Raw genomic sequence first — 25395 nt, forward strand, 5'->3', positions numbered from 1 at the left:
AGGAAATGATTAACTGGTTGTTGGTGGTGGTGGTTGTTGTTTTTTTTTTTTGTGGGTTTTGGTATTTTCTTGGTGTTTTGTTGGGGTGGTTTTTTACTTCTAGCAAGATAAACTAGAAGTCAAGAGCTGCTGCTAGAATGTGGCTGTTACTGAGTAAGCTGCTGTTGTCATTAGTAGAGCAAGAATATTGATTTTGAAGAAGTTAATGCTCATTGCTGTGTTCAAAGTCCTTTATGATTCACTATGTGGATGATGTGCAAGGCCTGTGTTTTATCTGACAAGTATTATTTTACAGAGCAGGGTTTGTTACGCAGGTGTTTGATAGTCAGGGTGGGTGTATGCCTGGGAGTCCAGCATAAGTGTTGGCAGGAGTGATTTAAGCCCTGGCTTGAGGAAGAAAAGGATGATTGTGCATGATCTTCTCTAGTTCTGCTGAACCTGAACATTCTACTTTGGTGCTGTGTATATGGGGAAGTTGTTATCTTCGACTAAAGTTTTGCTTTTGAATCTGTGGAATTTGAATGCCTTTGAAGCTCCAGGTCCTCAAACAGTTACCTCTCTCCCATCTAAGACTTTTCTTTTCTTGAGAACTCCTCTGTTTTTGGCTAATTTGCATGAGCTGTTTCACTGTGCCTCCCAAAATGATTAAAGAATATAATTGAGAAGTGTCATAAAATTAAGGGGTGAGGGGGTAAGGAGGCAGTTAAATACTCCCTGGCAAAACAGTTCTTTGTTCAGCTGCTTGCACAACTGTATATGAATGTGGCATTATTTGTATTACCAATATTCAGTTAAATCTGTGATCAGACAAATCAGTTGCATTTTCTGAATGGAAGACTGTAGTTATTTTAATATCTGACAGTAAGTATTTTTATGTTGTTGCTAGTGTAACTTAGGTGTGTTTAGGATTGTGGATGTCAAATATGTCTGAAGATTAATATTAAGAAAATGTATAGAATATTCTCTAAGGGCTTCTGTTCTCTCATACAGTCTTAAAACAGAACTAGCGTGGGACTATTTTTACCCAACACAATACTATGTTGAAAGATGCTCTGAAGTAAGTAGCAGTTTCCTTGCAAAGCACTTGTACTGTTGCCTAACATACTGGAAATTACTGCTAAATTCATATAAATGTCATTGTATTTTTAAAACAATACTTTTAAAGTTTCTATTTGAAGTGTTCTCCTCATGGAAGGGAAAGTGGTAGCTTCTGTGTTGCCCCAATTACTTTGTCAGGTCATGTATGCAGTTTGGGCAAATTAAGGATTTCAGTGGTGCTGGTGTATCATTTTCTTCCCCCTTGGTTGGTTGCTGTAGCTTATGCACTTGTATGGAAGTCAGAAGTTCCTTTCTAGACTTAACTGGTTTTCCAGTGCTCATCATGTGTGCCAGCCACTTCAAACAAACCCTGGAGAATCTGATTGGACAAGTGGGTTTCCTTTAGGCTGGACATCCCTTTTTGTTCCACTGGATTTTACTTGGATATTGAGAAAGCAGATCTCACTCTGGTCTTCAGTAGTATATAGAATGATTCTACTGATAAAAGCATACATATCACTACATAATATGTATTACATATTTATGGGATGGGGGGTTTTTGGCCTGTCTTGCTCTTTAGGTCTGTTTTTCTTTACCACAGCAAAGATGACATGTGCATTTTAGTTTTCTAATGCCTATTGCACGTTGATCAAAAGGAGTGAAAGGTGATATAGGAGGAGGAGGTTTTTAGATGAGGCTTTTATTAAAGTTTTAGAATTGACTATTCTGGTTATCATGTTTCCTGTTCTGTAATTTCCCCCCCTAAATTAAATGTTCAGAGAATACATTTGTATTGAAGAACAGGGCATGGAAGTTCAAGCTTAGCTCTAATGCTCCACATCTCAATTATGCTGTTGTGATTACTTTCTGTTTTTGGAAGGAGAGATTCAAACCCCCTCTTGTGCATTTTTTAAATCGGCTCTAGTCAAAGTCTAATCATAATGATTAGAAACACAGCTCCTGCTATTTATTGTAAATCTTAATTCCATTTTTAACTTTTGCCTTAAAAACAACAAAGAATTGAACGTTTGCTTATTTTCTAGAATACTGATACTTTGTTGTTATTCTCTCTCCTGCTGTTGTCCTATAGTGTCAGTCTACATTACATACTGTAAGAAGAGTTAGATGGTAGACTCTCCTAACTGGTCGTCTGAACGCAGCTCCAAATTTCATAGTAGTGGTGGTTACAGCTTTAACATGGTGTAAGATTGAAGTCTTATTGAGTCTGAGCATTACTTTGAGTGACAAAATGAAACTGAGTTAAGCAGTGTCCCAGAATGCTGTATAGTTTGCAAGGTCTGTGTTATACACAGAGTAATACATTTCAGATTAATACAATACAGAGTAATGTATTTCCCCTGGACTTTGAAAAAAGTTTTGGGAGAGGTTTGCAGAGCACAGGGACAGAATAGGCTTTTATGTCTTAGGTTGTTGAGATCATTCCCTTTGTGTTTTTCAGGCAGTACTTAGTAATTGCTGACATGGACAAGGAGGATCAACTTGGAGGAAAAAAGATTGACAATATGCCATGACTACTAAAAAGTACAGCACAACTGAACTGCTTATTTTTAAACATGGAAGCATGTATCACATAGGCGACCGTTCTGTTTGAGTCCTGTGCAATCACTTGCTAGTGCTGTGCAGCTTTAACACTAGCAAAAGTTGTGGGTGCAACTTGGGAATCTTGCTCGGTGTCATCATGGGAAGTGTGGACCTGGCTATGTGTTTGCTAGTTTCTGAGCTTTAGCCATGTTTTACCCCATTAACATGTTAGTGAGTGCTGCTGAAGTAAGAAATAGGTCTAATTGTGCTGTAGTGACATGAAAACTGGAAAGTTTTCTTCACTGCTTTTGCTGTCTGAGGCTTGTAATTAGTAGTAGTAAAGCTGCCCTGTCTATTGCAGTGAGTTTGGATGTAATGAATGGTAACTGTTCAACTGGTCAGGTAGTTCAAGGTACATAGTTGCCAGTGTAAGGGTATTATTTCTACTGAGAAGCTGTGGCTGCCCTATCCCTGGCAGTGTTCAAGGCCAGGCTGGATGGGGCTTGGAGCAGTCTGGTCTAATGGAACATATCCCTGTCTATAGTAGGGGATTGGAACTGGATGAGCTTTAATGGTCCCTCCCAGGCCAAATCATTCTGTGATTCTGTGGTATTTATCACCAAGCTTAGTTTCTACCCAGTGCAAGTTGTGCCTGTGGGGAAAATTTTCTGTCTGTCACTGGATGTTTTCAAGTGTTGTCACTAGCTGTGGGCATTTCAGCAGCTCCTACACAACAGAAGGTAGAAAATGAATGTGTTCTGTGTCATCATTTTATCTGGAAACAAATCTCATCATTTTATTTTTCAGTTACCTCCTAAAGGTACCTTGTGCACAAAATGAGCTGAATGCAGAAATGCTCATGTAACTCATCTGAGAACCTGAAGAAGGAACTTCCCCAAATATTGTTAAGTGTTCCCAAATGTGCCAGAATGTGCACAAGATCAAACGGCTGCTCCATGCTCATTAGGAAAAATGTGATGCTAACTCCATTTCATCTAGAAATAATCACATATAGATAGCAATTAGTATCTATGTTCAGAAAAGGCTTTGGGTGGGAGTCTGATTGCAAAGAGGAGCCCAGAGGTCAGTTGTCAAAACCAATTGCTGTTAGCAATACTGGACTTTTTAGAGGTTTTACAAGCAATATCTACTCAGCTTCCGTTTGAGTAATGCTTGAAGAATAATTTGGTGACTATTATTTTTGCAGTTCTCTAGAGACTACACAGAGGAGCTTGCTCATCTAATGTGACCTTTATAGCACTGAAGGGCTGATGATATTTCTTGCATATGCGAGCTAAGAGGGAGGCTGTTGCATTGCATCAGGCCCTGTAACTGACAGTAGGAGATGTGAGGGAAGTTCAGCTAATGGATCGCTGTTAAGCGTTGGCATTACCTGAAAAGAAAGATTTACTGGAAAAAATGTATTTCCTAAATTTGATTCCTGCTTGGTTATGGTTAAAAACTCCAGTTTGGATGAGGCTTTGAGCAGCCTGGTCCAGAGGAAAGTGTACCTGCCCATGGCAGGGCGGTTAGAACAAGATGATCTTTAAGGTGCTTTTCAACCTAAACCATTTTGTGATTCTATGAAAATTCTTGAAGCTTCCAATTTTCAGGGAAACCACAATTTAAAAAAAAAAAATATTATCTTTTAATTGGTCTCAGTGGGAATAGCTGGTACACAGTAGTGTACGAGGTGATGTTGGCAGCAGTTATTACAGTGCCAAGTGCTTACTGATGTGTTGATCTTGTTTGTTTTCTCTCATTTGGATCCTTTTGGGATCTTTTACATGAAGGGATTAATAGTCTCTAGAAAATTCTTAACCAGTCCCCTATTTTTGTCATGTAGACATGTGCTGAGGCCAACAGTTGGAAATAGATTTTGCCAGTACTTTGCCAATTGAGTGAGGAGGGAGGGACGGGAAGGATGGTTTGAATTGCTTCTCCACATACAGAATGAAGTGAATTTGGTAGTCTGCTCCTGTCTGAGTGGGTAAGCTACAAGGGGCCAGCACCTGACTTTTATCTTCTGCTTTGATTGTATTTCACTGGGGAAATGGTGGGGTTTTGTATAGTTGCAATTTCTGTGGCATGTAATAATTTAACACGCTGTCTAATCTGCATTTGTTATCCATTTGATGAAGTTTGGATTTTATTGTGAAGAAAACTGATCCTGGTGCCGAAGAGCCATAACTTTGTACAGTGCCATTGCTCTGCCATGTTGTATGGACATTGTTAACCGGGACTTGAGCAGACACAGTAACTGTATTTTCCAGTGCAAGCAATAGTAACTGTCAGTCACTTCTGTGCCAGGGTTTAGATCAGTGTATGAATTGAAAAGTGAAAGACTTGCTGCTTATAGTCCCTTGAAGTCAGTGTGTCATCTGTGTATTCTCTATGAAATAATGAATCTTGTATCTGACAACCTGTGTCACTACAAAGCATGTGTATACCCATTTATGTTTATAACCTCAAATATCTTGTACTTCACATTTATTGCTTGGTGTTTTAATATAGGAAAATGTATTCTTAAAATACACGGAGTGGTTTTGTCCTGAGTGCACAGACTGCTTATGCTCTCATAGCCTTCCAAATTCTCTCATGGGCTTGTCCTGTGCAAAATACTGTAATTGTTTAAAACACTTCTGTTTTGGTATATCACTTTTGTGGGTGGGTTTTAGTAGTGGTAGAATATGGACAAATATAGACTATAGGGCAAACTTCCTGCAAATGGGGTGAAATTCTAAACCTTCTCTGATATGAGGTTGAGCAGTTTGTTCCAGTTGGAAAATGCATCTCTGGGTAATAATCTACTTGGAGGAATTAATAATGTATGCTGACATATTAATGTGATTGTCAGTGCCTTGAGCCACTCTTTATAAGGCTGAATCAGAAATCAGTGGGGTTTTTCTTCTTGAAATTGTAAAGGTTTTCAGGGTACATAAAACATGTTTGATGTTTTAGTAGGTTGAGTGAGCTGAAGGGGCCATAGCATCCTCTGTGCAAATGTGCATCTGCTTCTGGGATCATACTGATTTATAGCAGAGCTGGATTTAATATGTACTTGAACTGCATTTGTGATCAGTTTCTGTAACAGTAGTTTTACATCAATCAAGAAAGGAAGATATTTGTGTTGCTCAGTCCATCTTTTTAATATTTATTTGTAATAACCACATCAGATAGTCTGAAGTATGATTCCTAATATATAGACTTTGATGTACGTATGCATACATACAAACACATATTGGTATCTACCCACATGTAGGCACACAAATATATATGTATTTATACATAATGAAAAGATAGAAGGTTCTAAAGAAACAATGTGGTCTATCTAAACATGAGTTTGCAGGTTTTAATATATGAAATGTTGAGAACAATCCAGAATGGAGCACTTCACACACTGCACAGTAGTACAGTTTCTGGTATAATATTCAGTAGCTATTAAAATTGGCCCAAGAATAGAAACAGCCTTTACTGAGAAGAGGTCAGGTTTTAAAGAGCAGAAGAGAGGCAAAAGCAGTGTCTGCAGAGCTCTGCCTCATCTCAGAGAGAGGACTGCAGCGTGGGTTATGGGATGTAAGCATATCCCTTTTCTGACCTGCTGCTGACGTGTGTGCTGCGTCATGCTGGTAAAAGTATATGTGCAAATACAAAGTTATGTACATCAGTGATCCATTGGTAGGACTCACCTTCCTCCTCCCTCAGATTATTCTGGTTTTGTTTCTTCAGGTGGACAAGTTTTTCAGTTCTTATATTTGTATGAATAGCTATCAGTAAATGTACATGTTGAGAAGGAGGGTGCTGTAAGAAGTCTTGCCTCTGAATGTGAAGTGGTCATTCTAAGTACAAATCACTGCCAGTGTGCATGCTCTGATGGAAGGTGAGCTACATCCACAGTGCTCATAAGGAGCCTCTGTTTTTCTTGGAGCTAAGGTCATCACAGCAGTCACTGAACTGGGTCACAGTGTGTAGCCAACATGAGTTCTCTGGTATGAAGAAGAGGCACCACTTTCTTCAGTAGTACAGATCTGAATGAGGTTGGTGGTTTGAAATTGCAGTCCAGGTTCAAAGTAGTTGAATTTTGACCAAAAGGAGAAATGAAATCTGAGGTGACTGTCTGGGGGGGTTCCAGACTGATCTTGCATGATCAGGCTGTTTTCTTATTGAGCATAAGCTTCAATGTAAGGGAATGCAGCAATATGAAACCTTGACAGGGCGTATGTCAGAGATCATGTGCAGCAAACCTGCTATGTATGAGGGGCAAGTTTTCCTTGCTTAATTTTATATAGGCAGACTAAATAGAATGGGGTTTGTTTTTTCCTTAATTTCTTCATTAATATGTGTCAGGAGTTTTTGTGAACCCTAATTTTGCATTATTTTAAATAAAAATAGAGGTTGTCTCACAGATGACTGTTGTCAAGAATAAAGCTTTGTTCATCCAAGAGGTAGTAAAGCTGTGTTGCAGGTAACTTTAGTAGATTATGTCTTTTCAGAATGCATAAGATGGTATGAAAAGGATCTCTCAGAGAAGTTAAAAAGGCCTCCTGGGAACTGGTATCACAGAAATGAAGAAAGAAGCATTTTCCAGGGTGATAAGGAAGAGTTCAGTATGTAGGAAGGTAGGAAGGGGAATACATCTGAATACCTAGAGACTGTCACAGAGACTCCTTGGTTCTCTAAGGCATTGTAGTTTTCAATGATGTAAGTGTCCCTTTTACTGAAAGATCAGACTTTGTGTTTTCAAACATGGGGAGTAAAAATATTTAGTATTCTGAATGCTGGAAAATAAAATTTAGGGGGAAAGCACACCTTGGAGTACCCATTAAAGGGGGAAGCAAGGGCTGTTCTGTCTAGTTTAACATGTTTAAAAGGTAACTTTACTCTGGAATAATAATTGAATTGAGCATTGAGTGCAGCTTAATTCCTTTACAGCAGGGTGCAGCTAAAAGTCATTAGCAAATGACATTCAAAAGGAATGTGTTATACTTGGACACAAACTGCCTACAGTTATGTAAAACAAAAAACAGCCATCAAAAAAACCCCACAAAAACCCACTCCAAAACCCCCTAGGTAACAGTTTGTGTGTACCTAGAATCCTATGCAGGCTTGGGATTCCACTTCAGTAGGCATTCCACATACTGCCCAGGTATTGGGTTATAAGTGTGCAGGGATATATAGAGAGTTTTGGTCTAAAAGAAGAACTAGTTCACATAAAGTTCCTATTTGCAAATATAAAAGCACAAGGTTGACCTGTGATGTTATTCTGACTTAGATCACTGGCTCCTTCAGGCAGTGGATGTCATCTCTGTGTATCGCTTCATCATTGATTGCTCTTAAAATAATGAATGCTCCCTTCCTCTTGCTCCCACACTGGTGATTAAGTTTAATTTAATAGCAGATCCAATTTGAAAGATTTTTCTAGTCCATTTGTCCTAGACTTCTAGATTGATAACATTAGGAACACGTACTGTCTTTCTTGGAGTTTTTGTATTTGTTTCCTCTTCCTGAGTATCCAGTTTGCTTCAATATTAGAATTTAGTACAAAGCTTTATCTCTGAAATCTCATCAGTGTTAATGGTTGTCTTTTTTCCAAGATACTTGCTTCAAATTCTTAGGATATCCTGCATTCAAACTCTCCAAGGACAAGTGAATCATATTTTTCTGGTCACTGAAGATAGAACTTCAGTAGAAATGTATAACAGCAGTCTGGCATAGCATGCAGACAGAAGTAAAAGCTTTTGACAGTGTTTGCAAAGGAATCTAAGGAGAATCACCTGCTGTGCACTGTCTGGAAAAGGAACACAGAGTTCTTAATTTATTAAACTCAAAAAATTTCTGTCAAGGTGGAAGTCAAATAAAATCCACAATTTTACTGGGCGCAAAAGAAATAATGGCATTTACATTTCTGAGTGTTTGAATCTGTTGTTCTGCTGCAAATTGAAAACTAGAGAGAAATAATATTAGAAAGAACTTTAATTCTGTGGTTCCAAACGTTTTAGTTTTAACTACCATGGAAGTGGTGTGATGTGAGAATATGGTGGTTTTTGGTGTGATATGAGAATATGGTGGTTTTTAACAGAAATACTGCATCTTTTTTTGCAACAGATCCTTATACAGTTCAACTGTAACATTTTGTTTGGTTAAAATTGGACCACTCCAAAATAAATTAATTAGTTTATCTATATATGATAGAATCCCAGACTGGTTTGGGTTGGAAGGGACTTTAAAGCTCATCTAGTTCTAATCCCCTGCCAGAGGCCGGGACACCTTCCACTAGAGCAGGTTACTCCAAGCCCCATCCAACCTGGCTTTGAACACTGCCAGGGATGGGGCAGCCACAGCTTCTCTGGGCACCCTATGCCAGTGTCTCACCACCCTCACAGGGAAAAACTTACTCGTAATATCTAATCTAAATCTGCACTCAGGTTAAAGCTATTCCCCCTTGTTCTGTCCCCACATATATCTCTATGTAACATGTCTCCAGTTTTCTTGTAGCCCCACTTTAGGTACTGGAAGTTGCTTTAAGGTCTCCCCAGAGCCTTCTCTTCTCCAGGCTGAATAACCCCAACTGTCTCAGCCTGTCTCCATAGTAGAGGTCATCCAGCTCTCTGATCAGATTTGTGGCCTTCTTTAGATTCACTCCAACAGCTCCACATCCTTCTTATGTTGGGGCCCCCAAAGCTGAACACAATACTGCAGGTGGGTTCTCATGAGAGCCAAACAGAGGGATAGAATCCCCTCCCTCAACCTGCTGGTCATGCTTCTTTTAATGCTGCCCAGGATTTGATTGGCTTTCTGGGCTGAAAGCACATGCTGCCAAGTCATTATGTAGCTTCTCATCAACCATCGCCCCTAAATCCTTCTCCTCAGGGGCGTTCTCAATCCATTCTCTGTATTTGTGCTGTAGGGTGTAAGTGTGCATACAGTGAAACACTCACTTGAACTTACCTAGGAGTGTTATTCTCATGCATGACCATCTCCACTGTTTAACGCTCCAGTTGACCTGGAGCTCCTGCTGTGGGTTGGTTTTTGTTTTTGGTTTTGTTTTTTTTTTTGAGCTTCAATGTCTAGTGCAATGTAGTTATCTCAGCTTTGACAGTAAAGCTCTGCTCACTGGTTATGTATTCACTCATAGTGTTGCGTGTAGTAACCCTCTGTGGTGATGTACATCCTGCTATGGGAGTAGCTGCCATTCTGCCTTAGTGTGCCAGTCTCCAGGTACCAGACCCACAGGAGCTCTAAGCTTTAAACGGTTTGGATAATATTCTACCCCAGGGTCTCTGCAACAGGAACTTTGTTGTCTACAGCAGCAAACAGGCACAGTTGGACTGCTACTCCAACGGTGAACCTGAGTAGAAGTTCTCCAATCTTCAGTGATTTGGACATAAATATAATATGGCAAATGATTCGAGCTTCATTAAAACTTGCGATTATTAATCTGATGTTGCTTTTGGTGATGGGGAATTGCCTATGACCTAAATGGGAGGGAAAAAAAACCCAGGAAATGATTTAAGCATTTCTCTGTGTGTTCTCTGTGGATAGCTTCAGTGAAATTAACTGGATCGCTGCACACAGGGCCTGTGAAGGACAGTAGCTTTTAAGTTTCTTGATTCCACAAGTCTAGGCTAATGGTTGCTTTGTTTTTATTTTCTGCTTTATCATAGTAGTTCTTTCTCATGCTGATTTGATGCCTTAAATCAGATTGGGAGCGGGTAGGGAGGAGTGACGTTGGTTAAAAAGGAAAGTACCTAAACAGCTAATCCTGAATTCATTATTGCTTAGTAACATTTCAGTCTGGATTTTGAAACTATTGCAGAGAACTTGAAATTCAGAATTATGGAATCCTGAAAATACATGTTTGACTGTTATGATAAATATTTCCTTTCAGTCGCATGATGCTGCACAAAATCAGATCTTAGTCCTTTTGATATTTTTCATCTGCTCTATTTCTAAAATTATCTTGTGGAGTTAAGTGCAAGAGGTTAGTGTGATAATCTGTTTCTATAATTGGAAGACTATTACTATTGGAAAACCACAGAAGTTAACAATTAATTTAGTAGAAACTGGAGGGCTGTGGAAGCATCTGCTAACTATTTCTCGTTTTTTTGTTTGTTTTTTGTTTTTTTTTAACATAATTTGAATAAATGTTTTTCCCTTAAAAAAACTGACATAGTGTTTGCCTTTCAGCACTGTCACTAGTGCTCTGCTGTACCGCCAGAGCACTTTCAGTTCAGTTCTTTAATTAGTCCTGAAGGGGTTGAATGACCTCAGACCCTCCAGCAGGCTGGATTTGTTGTATTGGCAGTTGTTTCCAGCCTGTGAAACTAATTTTCTGGCGTTCTGTGGATTGCTGAAGTAAATATTGAAAGTTTGTTTATTTCTTGATATTGTAGGCATTGGATCAAGACAGAACTGCTCTACAGAAGGTGAAAAAATCTGTGAAAGCAATATATAATTCGGGGCAAGGTAAGACATTGTTTTACGTTTTACATGAAAACCTAAGGATTTGATTTCCAGTTTGAGAAGTGTCTTGCAATTTATCCCGTTGAAGTGTGTAGCAGAACACTGCTCAGAAGTGTTTGGATGTAGAAACATGCTTTCTTTGCTTCTGATTATACCTCATATATATGTGCTTTCCAGTTCTTAAACGCTCAAATTCCTTCTCAAAGGCCTCTGGGAGGACTCCCATGGGTAAATTTTCCTGCTGTGATGATATTTCAAGCAGTTACCTCCAGCTAGAATGGTGACAACAGCATTCTAGACTGCATTTACGGAGTGCACTTCTAAGAGATACAAGAGTGAGAACTTGCTAAAAGGTTTAAAAAACAAAAGGAAATATCTATAGGTAGATGTATTTTGTTTCAACACGTGCTCTCCCCTTGTGACACGGACAGTAAAAATTATGTATTTCCTCTCTTACCTAAAATAGTGGAGATTTGTCATTATGTTGTTTGTTCGAAGACGCTGTCAGTGTTTTATTGGAACTGTAGAAGTAATTTTGTGGGAGGATAGGTGGCTGGAATGTGAACTGATGATCCATTTGAGTTTAGTAACAAATCATGATCAAGCACAGATCAATGTACAAATTAGATTTTGGAGATATTATAAAGTCTACCTGGCTTCTACCTCTGCTTCTCTTAAGGTCTAAACACTGTGCCAGAGGCAGATACGGTAGCAGAGCTGTACGCCTTGTAATAACTATCTGGCTGTAAACACTGAACTTTATAAAAGCCCAGTTCGTATTCCCTAGCAATAGTACTAAGTTTAGCAAGTATTTCCCTTATGCAGAGCCACTTCTGAGTGGTGTTAGTTCTATTCTGTGTGTTGTACCATTAACTTGTGGTTATGGAAGTGTGGGAGTGTTTTAATGTATGGTAGGGTCCTAACTTTTCCACCAATCACTAATACTGTTGCTCTACTAGCATCATGTTTTAATTAGCTTTTCTGTAATTTCAGTTGTTGATGAATGTTTTCCCAATAGACTGTGAAGCCTGATACAAAATGAGATTACTTTTTGGTAGGGTGGATATTTTAGTTCTGTGCTTATAGAAGTACTCAGATGCTTAAAGTAGCTTTTCTATTTTGGAAGTACCTACTTACCAGATTTCCAACCTACTGAAAACTGCAGAACACACAAAAAGTATTCTGCCTGGTTTGAAATACAGAAATGATACTAGGCATTTTAGTTATAATTTGATTTGAGCCTCATAATAAAAGTAATACTGTTTTCAGTAAGTAGGCCATGCTATGGCATGAATCATTCACATAGAGTAAAAGCAATAGAAGTTTGGTTAATGGTTTTAATTGGCTACCTTTATATTTCAAAAGGACCAGAGATAGTCAGGTAGCTGAGTTTTTGTTTGTTTCAGGTTGAATTATTTCCTTTTTTGACAAGTCTGGTTTCAAAGGTACAAGTAACTATTATTTCCTCTGGGTAAAGCAAGCGCTATGCACAATACTCTAGCTCCCTCTTCAGAATGCTGTTGGTGATAGGCTACACTATAACAGGGAAAGGTGTGCACAGGAGACAGTCATACAGTAATTGAGAAACATGAACTAGTGTTAGTAAAAGCAAGACCGAAAGCATGTGTTATGTGTGTGAAACCTTGTGAGTATAAAGTAACTGAATTAAAACTCAAACTCATTTTGCCTGTAAGCCAGCTATTTTCTTATGCTTCAGTGATGAAAGTGGCTTTTGATGTTTAACTTCACTTAAACCATACTAAAACCAGCTGTAAAATGCAGTGTTGTTTATCAGTTCAAGAAGAAATTGACTATTTTTGTATTTCAAAAGAAGGCCTCGAACAACAGTTTGAGATCTCAGAATTGGAATTTGTTTCACAAATTTGTTTGCCAGAAGGTGAGGCCGTGTTTAAACTACTGGAGTAGGAAATGTCTTTTTAAAAACTCCCTTGCTTCATAGTCTCCTTTCAGAACTCAGCTGGGCTGGTGAGAAGTGGTTATCCAGAGGCAATAGAAACTCTTCTCTCTCCAGTTCAGTAATCCAATTCATACTCCTACAAAAAATTATAGGTAGGATTTTTGGGGCTATATTAGTGGGGGGTTTGGTTTGTTTTTTGCCTGGAGTTACGTTTGAAGAGTAGCATTCACACGCTGCAGTATCTCATACAGAATTCTTCAGAAAGCCTTAGCTCTCTGTTGTGTTGGTTCATTCCTCTTCATTGCTGAATGGTGGGTCACAAGGGACTCTCTTATGTTACAAAGAGAGCTTAGATGTCCCCCAAATACTTTCTGCTTTTTGTGTACATCATTCACCCATTTGTCATATTTAGATTTAGACCTTCTGCAGTGGAAAGGAAAACATACCAGCCCAGAAATGTGGAAATCCCTTAGAAAAGCCTCATCCTTTTTTCCCAATCTGAAAGTACTGTTTGGGAAAGTACTGTTTATGAAATCCAGTGAGACACAGAAATTGGTGCCTCTTTCTCACCACTTCCTCCTTATCTGCCTTGCTGTTTACTTCAGACATGATAGATTGCATCTGTAAGCAGGAACCCATCTTATGTGAGCGGTGCTTGAACTTCTTAGAGAATCTGTTCTGACTGGCTTTCCCATAACATTTGGATTGAATTGAAGCAGACGTGGATTGCACAATTAGTTTTGTTGCAGATTTTCAATAGCTCTTTTTCATTACTTCCCTGGTATAACTCCCAAATATAGCCAAAAGAATTTACACAATAGAGAAATAAAACCATAAAGCTCCATGCAAGCCCCACAGTACTGAGCTGGATCAGCTCAGTCCACATGGCCTCCTGCAGTGATCAACAGCAGATGCCTGAGGGAGTAGAACAGTGCAAAGATGGGAGTATATTTTTATAAGTTAATTATTTTCAAACACTTTCTCAGCTCACAGTGATCTGAAGGCCAGGAATTATCCGTGTCGGGACACATACCATGATGCTGGGTACTTGTTAGCAGACTTGTACAGCTCATTTTGTCTAAAGAAATTAAATTCATGGAAATCTTTATCATTCATAGTCTTCCATCAGCCCTGTTAAATGTTCTCTTGCTAAGTGATGCTGATCATGGTCCTCAGGCCTTAAGTCCCTTGATGAGGAGACTGGCCCTATCCATGTCTTAAATCATTGGCCTCAGGCCCACCACAATGACACAGCTGATGAGAAACTGAGGGACTTGTTCTGGGGCATGAGGGTTTGTAGGGGGCTTGAAAGTGCCAAAGCTCGCTTGAGTAGTGACAGAGGACTTCTTGGTGGATGAATCAAGACTTGATTCAGTCCCATCCATCCTATCTCTTGAAATAGGTTTTTGAATTGAATTGTTTCCATAACCACCCACAATATCTTTCTTTTTGAGGTTAATTGTTGGGGATTTTTTTTTTACAGAAACTGTGCATTTAATCATCCTTACTCTCCTCCAAGGCAGCATAGACTTTCTTTTCAAAAACAAGGAGGAAGAAGAGTGAATTTCAGGCAACAGAGTTGGAACTGCATACAGTCTTAAGGGTTTAAGCACACAAGGGTGATGCTTCTATGTTGCCCTGCTGCATGCTGTGTTTCTTAATAATTTCTGATGTTCAGCTTTGTTTTGCTTGATATTGAATGTCAAGATGATGTAACCCAAGACCCTTTCTTTATAATGTCTAGTTGCACAGCTGTTTCTTGAAGTTAGAAGTGTTTTCCCTCAAATGTTACCCTGCCTAATGCACATGTTCATGCACTGGCCATTCAGCGTGGGATTCCATATATAATTTGGGAGCTACCCATCTGTGAGCCTGTTGCTCTAGACTCTGTGCACAAGTAATGCATGTATGTAGAGATTTCTAGGGTGAGATACTGCCTCTGCAGTTACTGCAAGATGAGCTGAGCTGTAATTTTTCCTGTGTTGAGTGTAAGGAGAAGGGGTAGACCCGCAGCTCCTATATGGGTACCTTTGTTGTAGAGGTCTGTGTTTGGACAGATTAATGTCACCTTTAGGGTCAGCTTTTGTTTCCGTTTCCCTGAATAATTTCTAGTATTGTATGGAAAAGAACAACAAAGTTTATCACTATGAATCTTACTTCCGAACTCATGTGTTGTAAAGTGATGTGGGCCTTGTCACTGTTTCATACAGGATTTCACTGGTGACCTCCCTCTGTTGAGAAAATGAACTCTATTCTTCCCTTTCCCCCACCATGCCTCTGTGTGAGGCTTATCCCTCTTAGCTGAATTCCTTTTTCCTGTTTTGGTGGGGGCCAGACCTTCTCAGAAATCCAGACAGATCATTTCATGTGGATTTCTTGCCACCATGTGTTCAGTTCACTGGAGGTGGGTAGTTGTTTTTTTTAAGTAAACATTTATTTTTATGAAACCTGTGTTTGTCGTTCAGCATTTTGCATTTACCTGCATGTCTACCAATGCTGTTCCACACTGTAGTTTCTACAAATTGCCTGAAGAATATGTAAGCATTACTGCTCTGCTGCTGCATACTGGAATTCTCAGTTTCCTCTGGAGTTCTTATTAAAAAATTAAAAAAAATATATTTGCTTCTCATTCTCCCTGTAGTATAGAGGCAGTTTTAAATAAGATGCTTTACTTTACAACGATAGTTTGCCTGTTTTATTCTTCTGTGTGTGGGTGTGAGTGACTTGCCATTACTCATTTTGTCAACTTTTATGAATTCTACTCTTAGCACTTGGATTTGGTATAAGTCCTCCGAAGCAGAGTTAAAAGAAAATCCTTCCCTGAGAACTTCCCAAGCATGGCAGCAATGAACACAGGTGCAAAAAGGAGTCATTTACCTTTCTGGGCTGGTTATCTCTCTGCTTTGCATGGTCTAGAGAACCTTGCAGACTCCCTGAGACACTCCTTGCACTGGGAATCTTTGAGAAAGGCTTTTATTACTTTTCCCTTCAGCAATGTCAGTCCAAAAGACATTATTTTCATCAATGCCAGATAAGAATATGGTGCTCGAATATCCTTTTTCTTTTCTCTTACTTTTTCATTACATTTCACCTTTGTGAAGGATGAAATGAAAACGGATGCAAACTTCTTTTGCCATCGTTTTTAACCTCAGCAGCTCGCTTGCTTTTTCTAAAGTCTTTCTGAGTCTTTTTTCATTCATAAGTGCAGCTTGGCTCTGACCTTGGTTATTTTTCCTCCAGCTACCCTTGGAATAAAGCCATTTTATGAAGTGCAACATAAAAATAGCTTCAAGCTGATGAGGATTCTGAATAATTATATTATTAGTCTTATTATTAAGTGTTTGCAAAGTAATATATGTGAACAAAAGGAGACTTTAAGGCTTAAATTTTAGTGCTGTGTTTTCTAGCTCTACTACATAAAGGCTGTTCTTTAGCCTCTCTTCAGTGTTTGTTCTTCAGTTTCCTTACTTAATGTGCACAATTAGACATGAATTTCACTGGGTTCTGAAGCATAGTCTAAATTCTGGTAAGTATTTAATGGGAAATAAGCATAGCACTTACTGAATGTTACGAGTTTCAGTGAAAGAGTTTTGTCTTTGTCCTGGGGAAAGTTTTTACCACAAGTTGACTTTAGACATAGCTTCAGGTGACTGCCTGGGGTAGCAGAACAAGGTGGGATTCAGCCGTGGGAGTCCTTAAATTCTGGATGCTCGGGGCTCAAAGTAGGTGTGCTCCCTGCTTCTGGTGAGTAGTGCTGTGCAGCAACAGGCTGCTGTAAGCTGCTAAGGCTGCAGTTCTTCCTCACTTGCTTGGATCTGCATCTTCAGATGTGTTTGTATTATTTCTTCTTAATATGTAATCTTCAATATACAGGTTGTAGCACTGAAGTATGGGATGCCACAACATTGCTGTGCACTGCACCCTACCAGGGTTTTCTCAAAGGTAAATCCTGTGCTGGGTGTTACACAGAGGTGACGGGGTGGATTATGGAGAAGATGCATACATAAGGAAGAAATTTCTCACTATGAAAGTGATGAGGCAGTAGAACAGGTTGCACTGAGAAGCTGAGCTTGCCCCATCCTTGGTAGTGTTCAAGGCCAGGCTGGATGGGGCTTTGAGCAACCTGGTCTAGTGGAATATGTCCCTGCCTGTGGCAGGGGGTTGGAACTGGATGAGCTTTAAGGTCCCTTCCAACCCAAACCATTCTGTGATTCTCTGATCTTTCAGCCCAGAAAATACCACTGCTGTATCTGGTCTAATACGTGTCTTTATGCTACATCTACTGTTCTGTAGTGAGGTTCTAACCATGGACTCATGTACTGGATGCCCTACCAGATCCTGTTGGGTAGTGATTAGTGAGGCCCCTGTCCCTGCCTATATTCATTTTGAAGGGAGTGGGTTTAGAGACTTAATTGTCCATGGTCCTGGCACCTCTCAGGTAGCTGCTGAAGGAGGAGAATGTCTCTTTGGGGAAGCTGTTTTGTTTTCATCATAGTACTGAGCTTTGTTTATGTTATTGAGAAGATATGAACTGGTTGTAGAAGACAAACATTATCTTTTGTATGTACTGCTGTCAGTATCATGCCTCCCTCTCTAGGGTTATTAGAGTCCTTCCTACAGTACTTGTATCTAAGGAAGTAAACATGCATGTTACAGCTTTCTCTTTGCAAAGAAAATTCTATTGGGATACTAGGAAGTTGTTTCTGTGTTTGCATGAGGCACTCATGTAAGTACAGGGAGATTAAAGCATGTTCTTTGCTTTAAGCATGTTGGCTTACGTATGTTACATTTTAGCACAGGCTACGTTGCTGATTTAGTTTTTCATGAGTCTGCCGTTAAGGTCAAGTAGGGAACAGCCTTACCTCTTCAACACAAAGTTTTTTTGCTCTCGTTTGACAAGATTTACACTGATAGCTATGTAAAAAATGGCAATCTATTATTCTTACACAGTACTTGAATGTTGTGTGTGTGGTAACTACAGAATATTCCCTTTACATCATAATCAAAGCCTCATGTCTAGATTTAGGTGATTTGTAGTCTGGGATTCTTGAGAATTTCCTATATATTGTTCCAGGACAATGATCCACTCCCTGCTTCCTCTTTCTGATGGGGAATTTTTTTGCCTTTCCACAGATAAAGAAAGCAGTCCTTGTCTCCAGCTCTTTTTCAGTCTTTCTATGAAATCACTTTTGAAAATACTCTGTGAAACGACACAGTGCTTAAAATCAAAATACTGAGAGTCATTGTGGGGTTAGATGGGCTTCACAGGCACGGATAGGGGTTTCATGATCTAGCAGACTTCTCCTGACCTTATTCCATTCTCCTTCCTTTTCTTTCAGCACTGTTCAGTACATTTGAGCTTTATTATCTCAGGACTGCATAAGCCAAAGCTCCTTCCTAGATAAAGTCTTCTGTTTATATTTATGCAACAGCTTTTACGTCAAAACAAACTGCAGGTTTTATTATTATATAGTGGTTTCCTTGGATTTGATGCTAAGCCACTTGGATTAAAACCATACGGTTTTTGAACAGTTTCATTAAAAAACATACTGCTTGAATTACAATTCCATATTATCATACGATTAAATATTTGGCATTTTGAAAACCTCAGTGTTAATGTCTGTTTAGAATGGAACTTGTCAAATACGTGGGGTTTGGGCTTTGTTTTGCATAAATAAATATTGCAAATATTTTTTTTGTCATCTTATAGGTCTTCACTAGGTTTTGTTGGAGCTTTAGTGCACTGTTGTTTTGCGTACCCATAATACCTTAAAAACTGTGATTGTTTAACTCTACATTGGCTCTTGGTTAATGTCAAAGTAGATTGTGGAGCATTACCCACTAGCCTTGTTTGAAACTTATGTTTCAGTTTTCTTCCCCCCATTCCTTGTAATTCAGTTGCTCTCAGGCAATATGACAGCTTGAAGAATATAAAACTTGTGGGTTTGTGGTAAAAACATGGTACCTATTGGCAACTATTTTCTCTTTCTTCCCCCTGTCATTACACACATCTAGTTCAGTAGCTCTGTGGTTTTGTATTTGCGGCTGGTAGGAAAAAAAACCATAGTAAGACTAGGAAACTCATTAAGGTGAAATAATTAATACCACCAATATTCCTCTAAGAGATGGAGTTTTGTTCCTAGGGGCTGCAGTGGCAAACTTTCTATTTAAAGATACTAAATTGAAATAAAAGAAAATATGCAAACAGATGCCAGAAAGGAAATTAATAGAAGCAGGAAAGCATTTTGGGCACAGTGGTTTCTAATTCAGAACTTCCTTCATCCTTGAGTTAAGGATTTTTGCTTCCTTTCTCTGACTTAAATGTCATCATCTTGTTCTGACCTCTCTGTGCATGCAGTTTGCCATTAACATTGAAGCAAGTCTTTGGCGATGTACCGCAACACATTGCATCCTGTGTGGTAGCTCTGGTTTTCAAAGCACTTGAAAAGGGAATATTTGTCTATAAGACCTGTTTCTTCTTGCAGTCATGTTCAGGCTTGGTCTCCTTTTATATCTGATGCTATTGACTTTTTCTGTTCTGTAAGTGCCTACATTACAATTAAAAGTAGCTTGCATTACAGTAGACACTTATAAATTCCTGCGTAGCTCACAAAACGAGCACATGTACTTAGCTTGATTGACCTTTGCTTGATCTTACTACTTTATAGATAACTACAGAGCTTTTATCCTTGATGTGCTACACATTCAAGTTGCTGATTTAAAACCTGCCTATTTGTAAATTTTTTTCAATATTAAAATGATCATTTTTGACTTTTTCTTCTTTTCAGATCATGTCCAAAATGAAGAAAACTATGCACAAGTACTAGATAAATTCGGAAGTAATTTTTTAAGTCGGGATAATCCAGATCTTGGCACAGCTTTTGTAAAGTTTTCCACGCTTACTAAAGAATTATCAACGCTGCTGAAGAACCTGGTGAGGACTTTCATGCTTCATTAGGTTTTTTCCATTGTCAACACTAGTCTAGGTTTTCAACATTCTTGGGGTGTCCCATCTCCTTTCCTTTTCCATGTTTCATTCTTTCTGCAGTAATTCATTATAATAGTGCATTAAAAAACTGTTTGAAGATTGCATATGTGAAAATGACTGCATTGGTATCTTTAAATTGATCTGGATGAGGTTTGGGAAGAACATTGGCAGTGCTTGCAGATGACTTGTTTTTTTCTGTTATTGTACATGGTGCTTGGCTTTTTCCAAGTGCTTAAGGCCTGTTTTTCCCACCTCCCTTTTCTCTAAATGTCCTCAGCTAATCTTTGTGTACCAATTATCTTCTGTTCACATCCCTCCTTGCCAAATTATCATATGTGTTTCCATCTGTTAAAGGGTTTTCCCATATTTTGCTCTAGATATGAGACTGTTTTGCTTTATCAGACATGTTTCCAATTCATTTCAGCTACTGTTTTATCAAATCTTCAACAATGTAATAAACAATTCCAAAATGTTGCCATATTGGAGTAAGATACTACTATTTAGATGGGATTTTTATTTTGACTAGCTGGCTATTGTTCAGTAATTTCAAGCCAAGTATTAGTGGCTTGAATTGGTTATCCTTAATGATTACACTTGGAAAAATGAAAAAAGCTGGACTAATGTACTGTTGTTCATGCCTTTTGACTACTGTTTTTCAAAATTCACATTTGAGATATGAACTTCAGTTTAGCTTAAGTGGAAACAGATTTAAATGGTTGAGAATGAAAACAGCAATAGCTATTCTTCAATCATGTGTTGATAAAGTAGAAAGCTTAATCACTTGTAGGCTTAATATTCATAATTCTTTTCCTTCTCTGACAAAACTGACATTGCAATGGAGTTGTCGGTTGTGATGGATTGAGATAAAAATCCAACGGAGGGCAAACTGCAGAAAGGAATAATCCTCTAAAATTCCCAGGCTCCTTTTATTTCCATTGTGAAATAATATTGTGTGGGGGTCATGCAAATGATTAAGCTCAGTAGAAAGAAAAACAGAATCTAGCTCTTAAAATAGAATTGAAGCTTAGACTATCTGCTACAAACTCCTTAATGATGTCAGGTGAAGAAAAAAGATCTTTTGGGGTTTTAATCACTAAAAGTGATCAAGTTGCTTTTTCAAAATCAGTATTTGAGCATTAATTGTTGCAACAAAGGAGAAATTTTTATGTGCATGTATTTAAAATTGCATAATGTCACTTGAAAATGGAATATTGAATTTTTCATACATGGCTTTTGGATATACATGGAGTTTGTGACTGGAACTTTACACCTGAAAAACCTGTTTGAGTGGTCATTTAGATATTGTCATCTGTGTGAATCATCTATTTCACAAAAGTCCCTTAAAACTCAGTTTTGTGGACTAAAATATGCTCTGAAGACATTATAGGAGAGGGGAGCTGGGCCATACATATGATGGGTTAGAAACACTAATGTAACACTTCCCTACTTCTTTGGTTTACAAGCAGAGGATGTGATATTTTGCAGCCTTCCTATTGTTCTCCCTGTCCTTCTTTAGCAAGGAACGGGAGAATTCATTGAGTATTTTGGGGGAGAAATGGAGGGATGAAGTAGGAGATGCAACAGACTTCTCATTAGACTGGGGTAGTACTGATACATGTGTCTTTGCTGTGGTCATGACCCTTTGAGAGCCATGCCCCCCATACGTGCTCAGATAGGATCACAGCAGTGGGGTTTCCTAAATTCACATTGGCAAAGACAAATGGAACATATCCAGAGATATGTAATCAAACAGGCATGGACTTAATGGGGTGAAATTTAAACTCTGGTGAGTTTAAGGAGATGCCAGATTTCCACACTGGACAGGGAAAGGAACAGTCTTTGCAACTAGCTGGGAATAATCAAAGAGCTGGTGACACTCTTTGCTCCTTTTGTTTGAGGCTGAATTAACATGCGCCTTGCGTGTTGTCTGCCTGTAGCACAGCAGGTCCTTGCTTTTTCCTCAGGAGGCTATAAGAAACATTTGTTCCAAAACCTAATTTGCTTCCTAAATAATTAAGCAGTGTTCAAATGTTTGCTTCAAGACTGGAGATTACCTTGAGGTATTTTCAAAACTTTGCTTATATGCTACTTTTAAATTATTACCCTTTATAATGAAGAATAATCATAATGCTTCTATGTCTGTTTATGAATATTTAGTAATTCTTCCCAGATTTGAATGTACCATTAATTTATACATCTTGAGGTGATTGCAACTTCGTTGTTGACAGGAGTTTGATAAGATCACAATAAGTCTTTTTTGAATTATAACGGTATAATGTTTTTCTCTTTAGCTCCAAGGTTTAAGCCACAATGTTATTTTCACTTTGGATTCTCTCTTAAAAGGAGACCTAAAAGGTGTTAAAGGGGTAAGTGTTGAAAACTTTATTTAAGGACGTGGTTTCAGGTTCAGCTGCCTTGTGACTTTTTTTCATTCATCCAGGGCAGTATTTCTTACATTGGCATCCATTCATATGTATGTAATCCAAAGAGCAAATTAAAAATTGCCTGGACTCTGATGCTGCTTTAGAATTTTACTGTAAATTCGTGTCTTAACATGCCCAGGAAAGCACTGCTTTACAAGATTCAAAAATAGCATTGTTTTCCAAATGTTGCCTGAAAAGTTTTAAAAGAAAACAGTATTTTTTATTGCTGTTTATAACTTAGTGTCTAGTAAGCATAATGGCAAAGCTTTAAAAATGCTCTGTGTGATTTTTCTGTTTCCTAAGGACCTCAAAAAACCTTTTGACAAAGCCTGGAAGGATTATGAAACCAAATTGTAAGTATTTTTCTCCCTTACCCCCATTCCCTCCTCTTCCCAAACCATGTGCTGTATCTGTGGATATGAATGTGAACATGAGCAAGGCATCTCCTCTGTGGATCTCTCTTCTGCGCTAATAGAGACTATTTTAGTTGCTTTATGAAGTAGTAAAGAACATACTTAATGCACAGATACTGACCATGGTAAAAGGAATTGTGAGATTTCAGGTGGCATTTACACATAACCATATACATAAAATATATCTATAATAAAAAGTGAGATTTATGTGTTGTCCTGTATTGCAGAACTGTGTTTTTCTGAGACAAGAATTTTAGTGGAGTTGGTGTGACTTCTGAAATATCTGTGGCTTTAAAAAATACTTTCTTGCTATAATACCTGTCTTTTCTGGGTAAAGGATGATTTATAAAAATAGAAGGTTGGAAACCAGTAGTATCACAGTTGCAGAATTGTTAGTGGAATGGTTCGGAATGCTCTCAAGGAAGTGATGTGCAGTTGCTTTATCAGAATTCAAGAGCCCTCAGGAGTTAATTCATATTTTGTATCCTTCAATTTATTCCCCTTTTTAATCCTATTATTAATTTTGTCTCATTTGTCTATAACCAGAAGGTTGGGGGAAAGCTATGAAAGGAAAAAGTCAGGCCACTAAGAAGTGCTGCAATATTTATTATCAGCATTAATAAATGTTTCATAGAATCATAGAATAGTTAGGGTTGGAAAGGACTTTAAGATCATCTAGTTCCAACCCCCCCGCCATGGGCAGGGACACCTCACACTAAACCATATCACCCAAGGCCTCATGAAGCCTGGTCTTGAACACTGCCAGGGATGGAGCATTCACAGCCTCCCTGGGCAGCCTATTCCAGTGCCTCACCACCCTAACAGGAAAGAATTTCCTCCTTATATCCAATCTAAACTTCCCCTGTTTAAGTTTTAACCTGTTATCCCTTGTCCTGTCACTACAGTCTCTAATGAAGAGTCCCTCTCCAGCATCCCCATAGGCCCCCTTCAGATACTGGAAGGCTGCTATGAGGTCTCCATGCAGCCTTCTCTTGTCCAGACTGAACAGCCCCAACTTTCTCAGCCTGTCTTCATACGGGAGGTGCTCCAGTCCCCTGATCATCCTCGTGGCCCTTCTCTGGACTTGTTCCAACAGTTCCATGTCCTTTTTATGTTGAGGACACCAGAACTGCACACAATACTCCAGGTGAGGTCTCCTGAGAGCAGAGTGAAGGGGCAGGATCACCTCCTTCGACCTGCTGGTCATGCTCCTTTTAATGCAGCCCAGGATACGGTTGGCTTTCTGGGCTGCATGTGCACACTGAAGCTGGCTCATGTTCATTTTCTCATCGACCAACACCCCCAAGTCCTTCTCCACAGGGCTGCTCTGAATCTCTTCTCTGCCCAACCTGTAGCTGTGCCTGGGATTGCTCTGATCCAGGTGTAGGACCTTGCACCTGTCATGGTTAAACTTCATGAGGTTGGCATCAGCCCACCTCACAAGCGTGTCGAGGTCCCTCTGGATGGCATTTCTCGATGGTTTTTGTTTTTTTTTTCCTTCCCTAAATAATACAAGGTCACATGTTAGTAGAAGAAATCCTTTAAAATGTTTTGTAATTAAAATTTCAGCACGAAAATTGAAAAGGAAAAAAGAGAACATGCAAAACAGCATGGGATGATAAGAACTGAAATAACAGGAGCCGAGATAGCAGAGGAAATGGAGAAGGAAAGGCGACTATTTCAGCTACAGATGTGTGAAGTAAGAAGCAAGTTCCAGCTTTTATGATGCCATAACTTGTGGACCCTTTTACTTAAAGGGGGTGAAACCTAATTTGTTGTTTAATGGGGGTGGAGGGAGGCAATGATCTCAAGGTCACACAGTACATCAATATAAAGATAATTCTTTTAGCAACTCTACAAAACTTGACTTCCTTTTGGTTTATTCCTTTCTTATTAGATTATTATGCTAAGGTTGTGCTGAGTCTATGCTATAGAAATATTTCTTATTTTTTAAGGTTTATGGTTGAGCCATTCAGGAAGTATTTTTGATCTCTTCTTCCAACGTGCTTTCTGAAACCTTTAAAAATTTCCATTGAAGCTATGAATTATAGTGATCTGTTAGTTCCATAAAACTGCTTTTTATATTAATAGTTCTCTATATTACATTTTAGTTATAAGTACTCTATTGCAAAGTATTTACATTTTTAGAATATGCCAGTAATTGCTGCATTTAAAAAGGAACATCTTAAGACAGTTGTAAAAGATGAAACTTTTTCTTGAAAATGTTGCATGTGTTTGGAGTGTTGGAATTTCTTGGAATGGCCAAATAAACTGCTAAACTGTGGTGGACTGGTGGCTTATGAGTCAGCACACAGCTTAAGCACAGAGAGATTAATTCATTGAGGAAAATATGTTTTATTGATTAAAAACTGTTGAAGGTTGTGAGGAGTAATTACCAACATGTTTTTCACTGTCTGTACAGTATCTTATTAAGGTTAATGAAATAAAGACAAAAAAGGGTGTGGACCTTCTGCAGAACCTGATTAAGTATTACCATGCACAATGCAAGTAAGTGTAAGGCTTTCAAGCTTTAGTTACCATTTCCTTTTTTACATATATGTTTGTTTCATTTTGTTTTGACTTTGCTTTGGTTGCATGAATAATTTCTGT

General features: G+C 38.7%; 1 protein-coding gene across 3 annotated transcripts in view; it reads left to right on the forward strand.

Annotated features, from left to right (window-relative positions):
* ASAP1 (ArfGAP with SH3 domain, ankyrin repeat and PH domain 1) overlaps positions 1-25395 on the forward strand; it is a 146416-nt gene that overhangs the window by 63609 nt on the left and 57412 nt on the right. For all 3 annotated transcript variants that reach the window (XM_057429851.1, XM_057429852.1, XM_057429853.1), the window contains 6 exons: positions 10974-11046; positions 19750-19895; positions 22241-22315; positions 22676-22725; positions 24355-24484; positions 25208-25293. In XM_057429851.1, the coding sequence (XP_057285834.1) occupies positions 10974-11046; positions 19750-19895; positions 22241-22315; positions 22676-22725; positions 24355-24484; positions 25208-25293 (560 nt within the window). The remainder of the gene's footprint in view (positions 1-10973; positions 11047-19749; positions 19896-22240; positions 22316-22675; positions 22726-24354; positions 24485-25207; positions 25294-25395) is intronic.

The sequence above is a fragment of the Pezoporus wallicus genome, unplaced genomic scaffold, assembly GCF_028554395.1.
Source record: "Pezoporus wallicus isolate ANWC-B61680 ecotype Strahan unplaced genomic scaffold, APGP_CSIRO_Pwel_v1 contig_7545, whole genome shotgun sequence".
In the NCBI taxonomy this organism is placed as follows: domain Eukaryota; kingdom Metazoa; phylum Chordata; class Aves; order Psittaciformes; family Psittacidae; genus Pezoporus; species Pezoporus wallicus.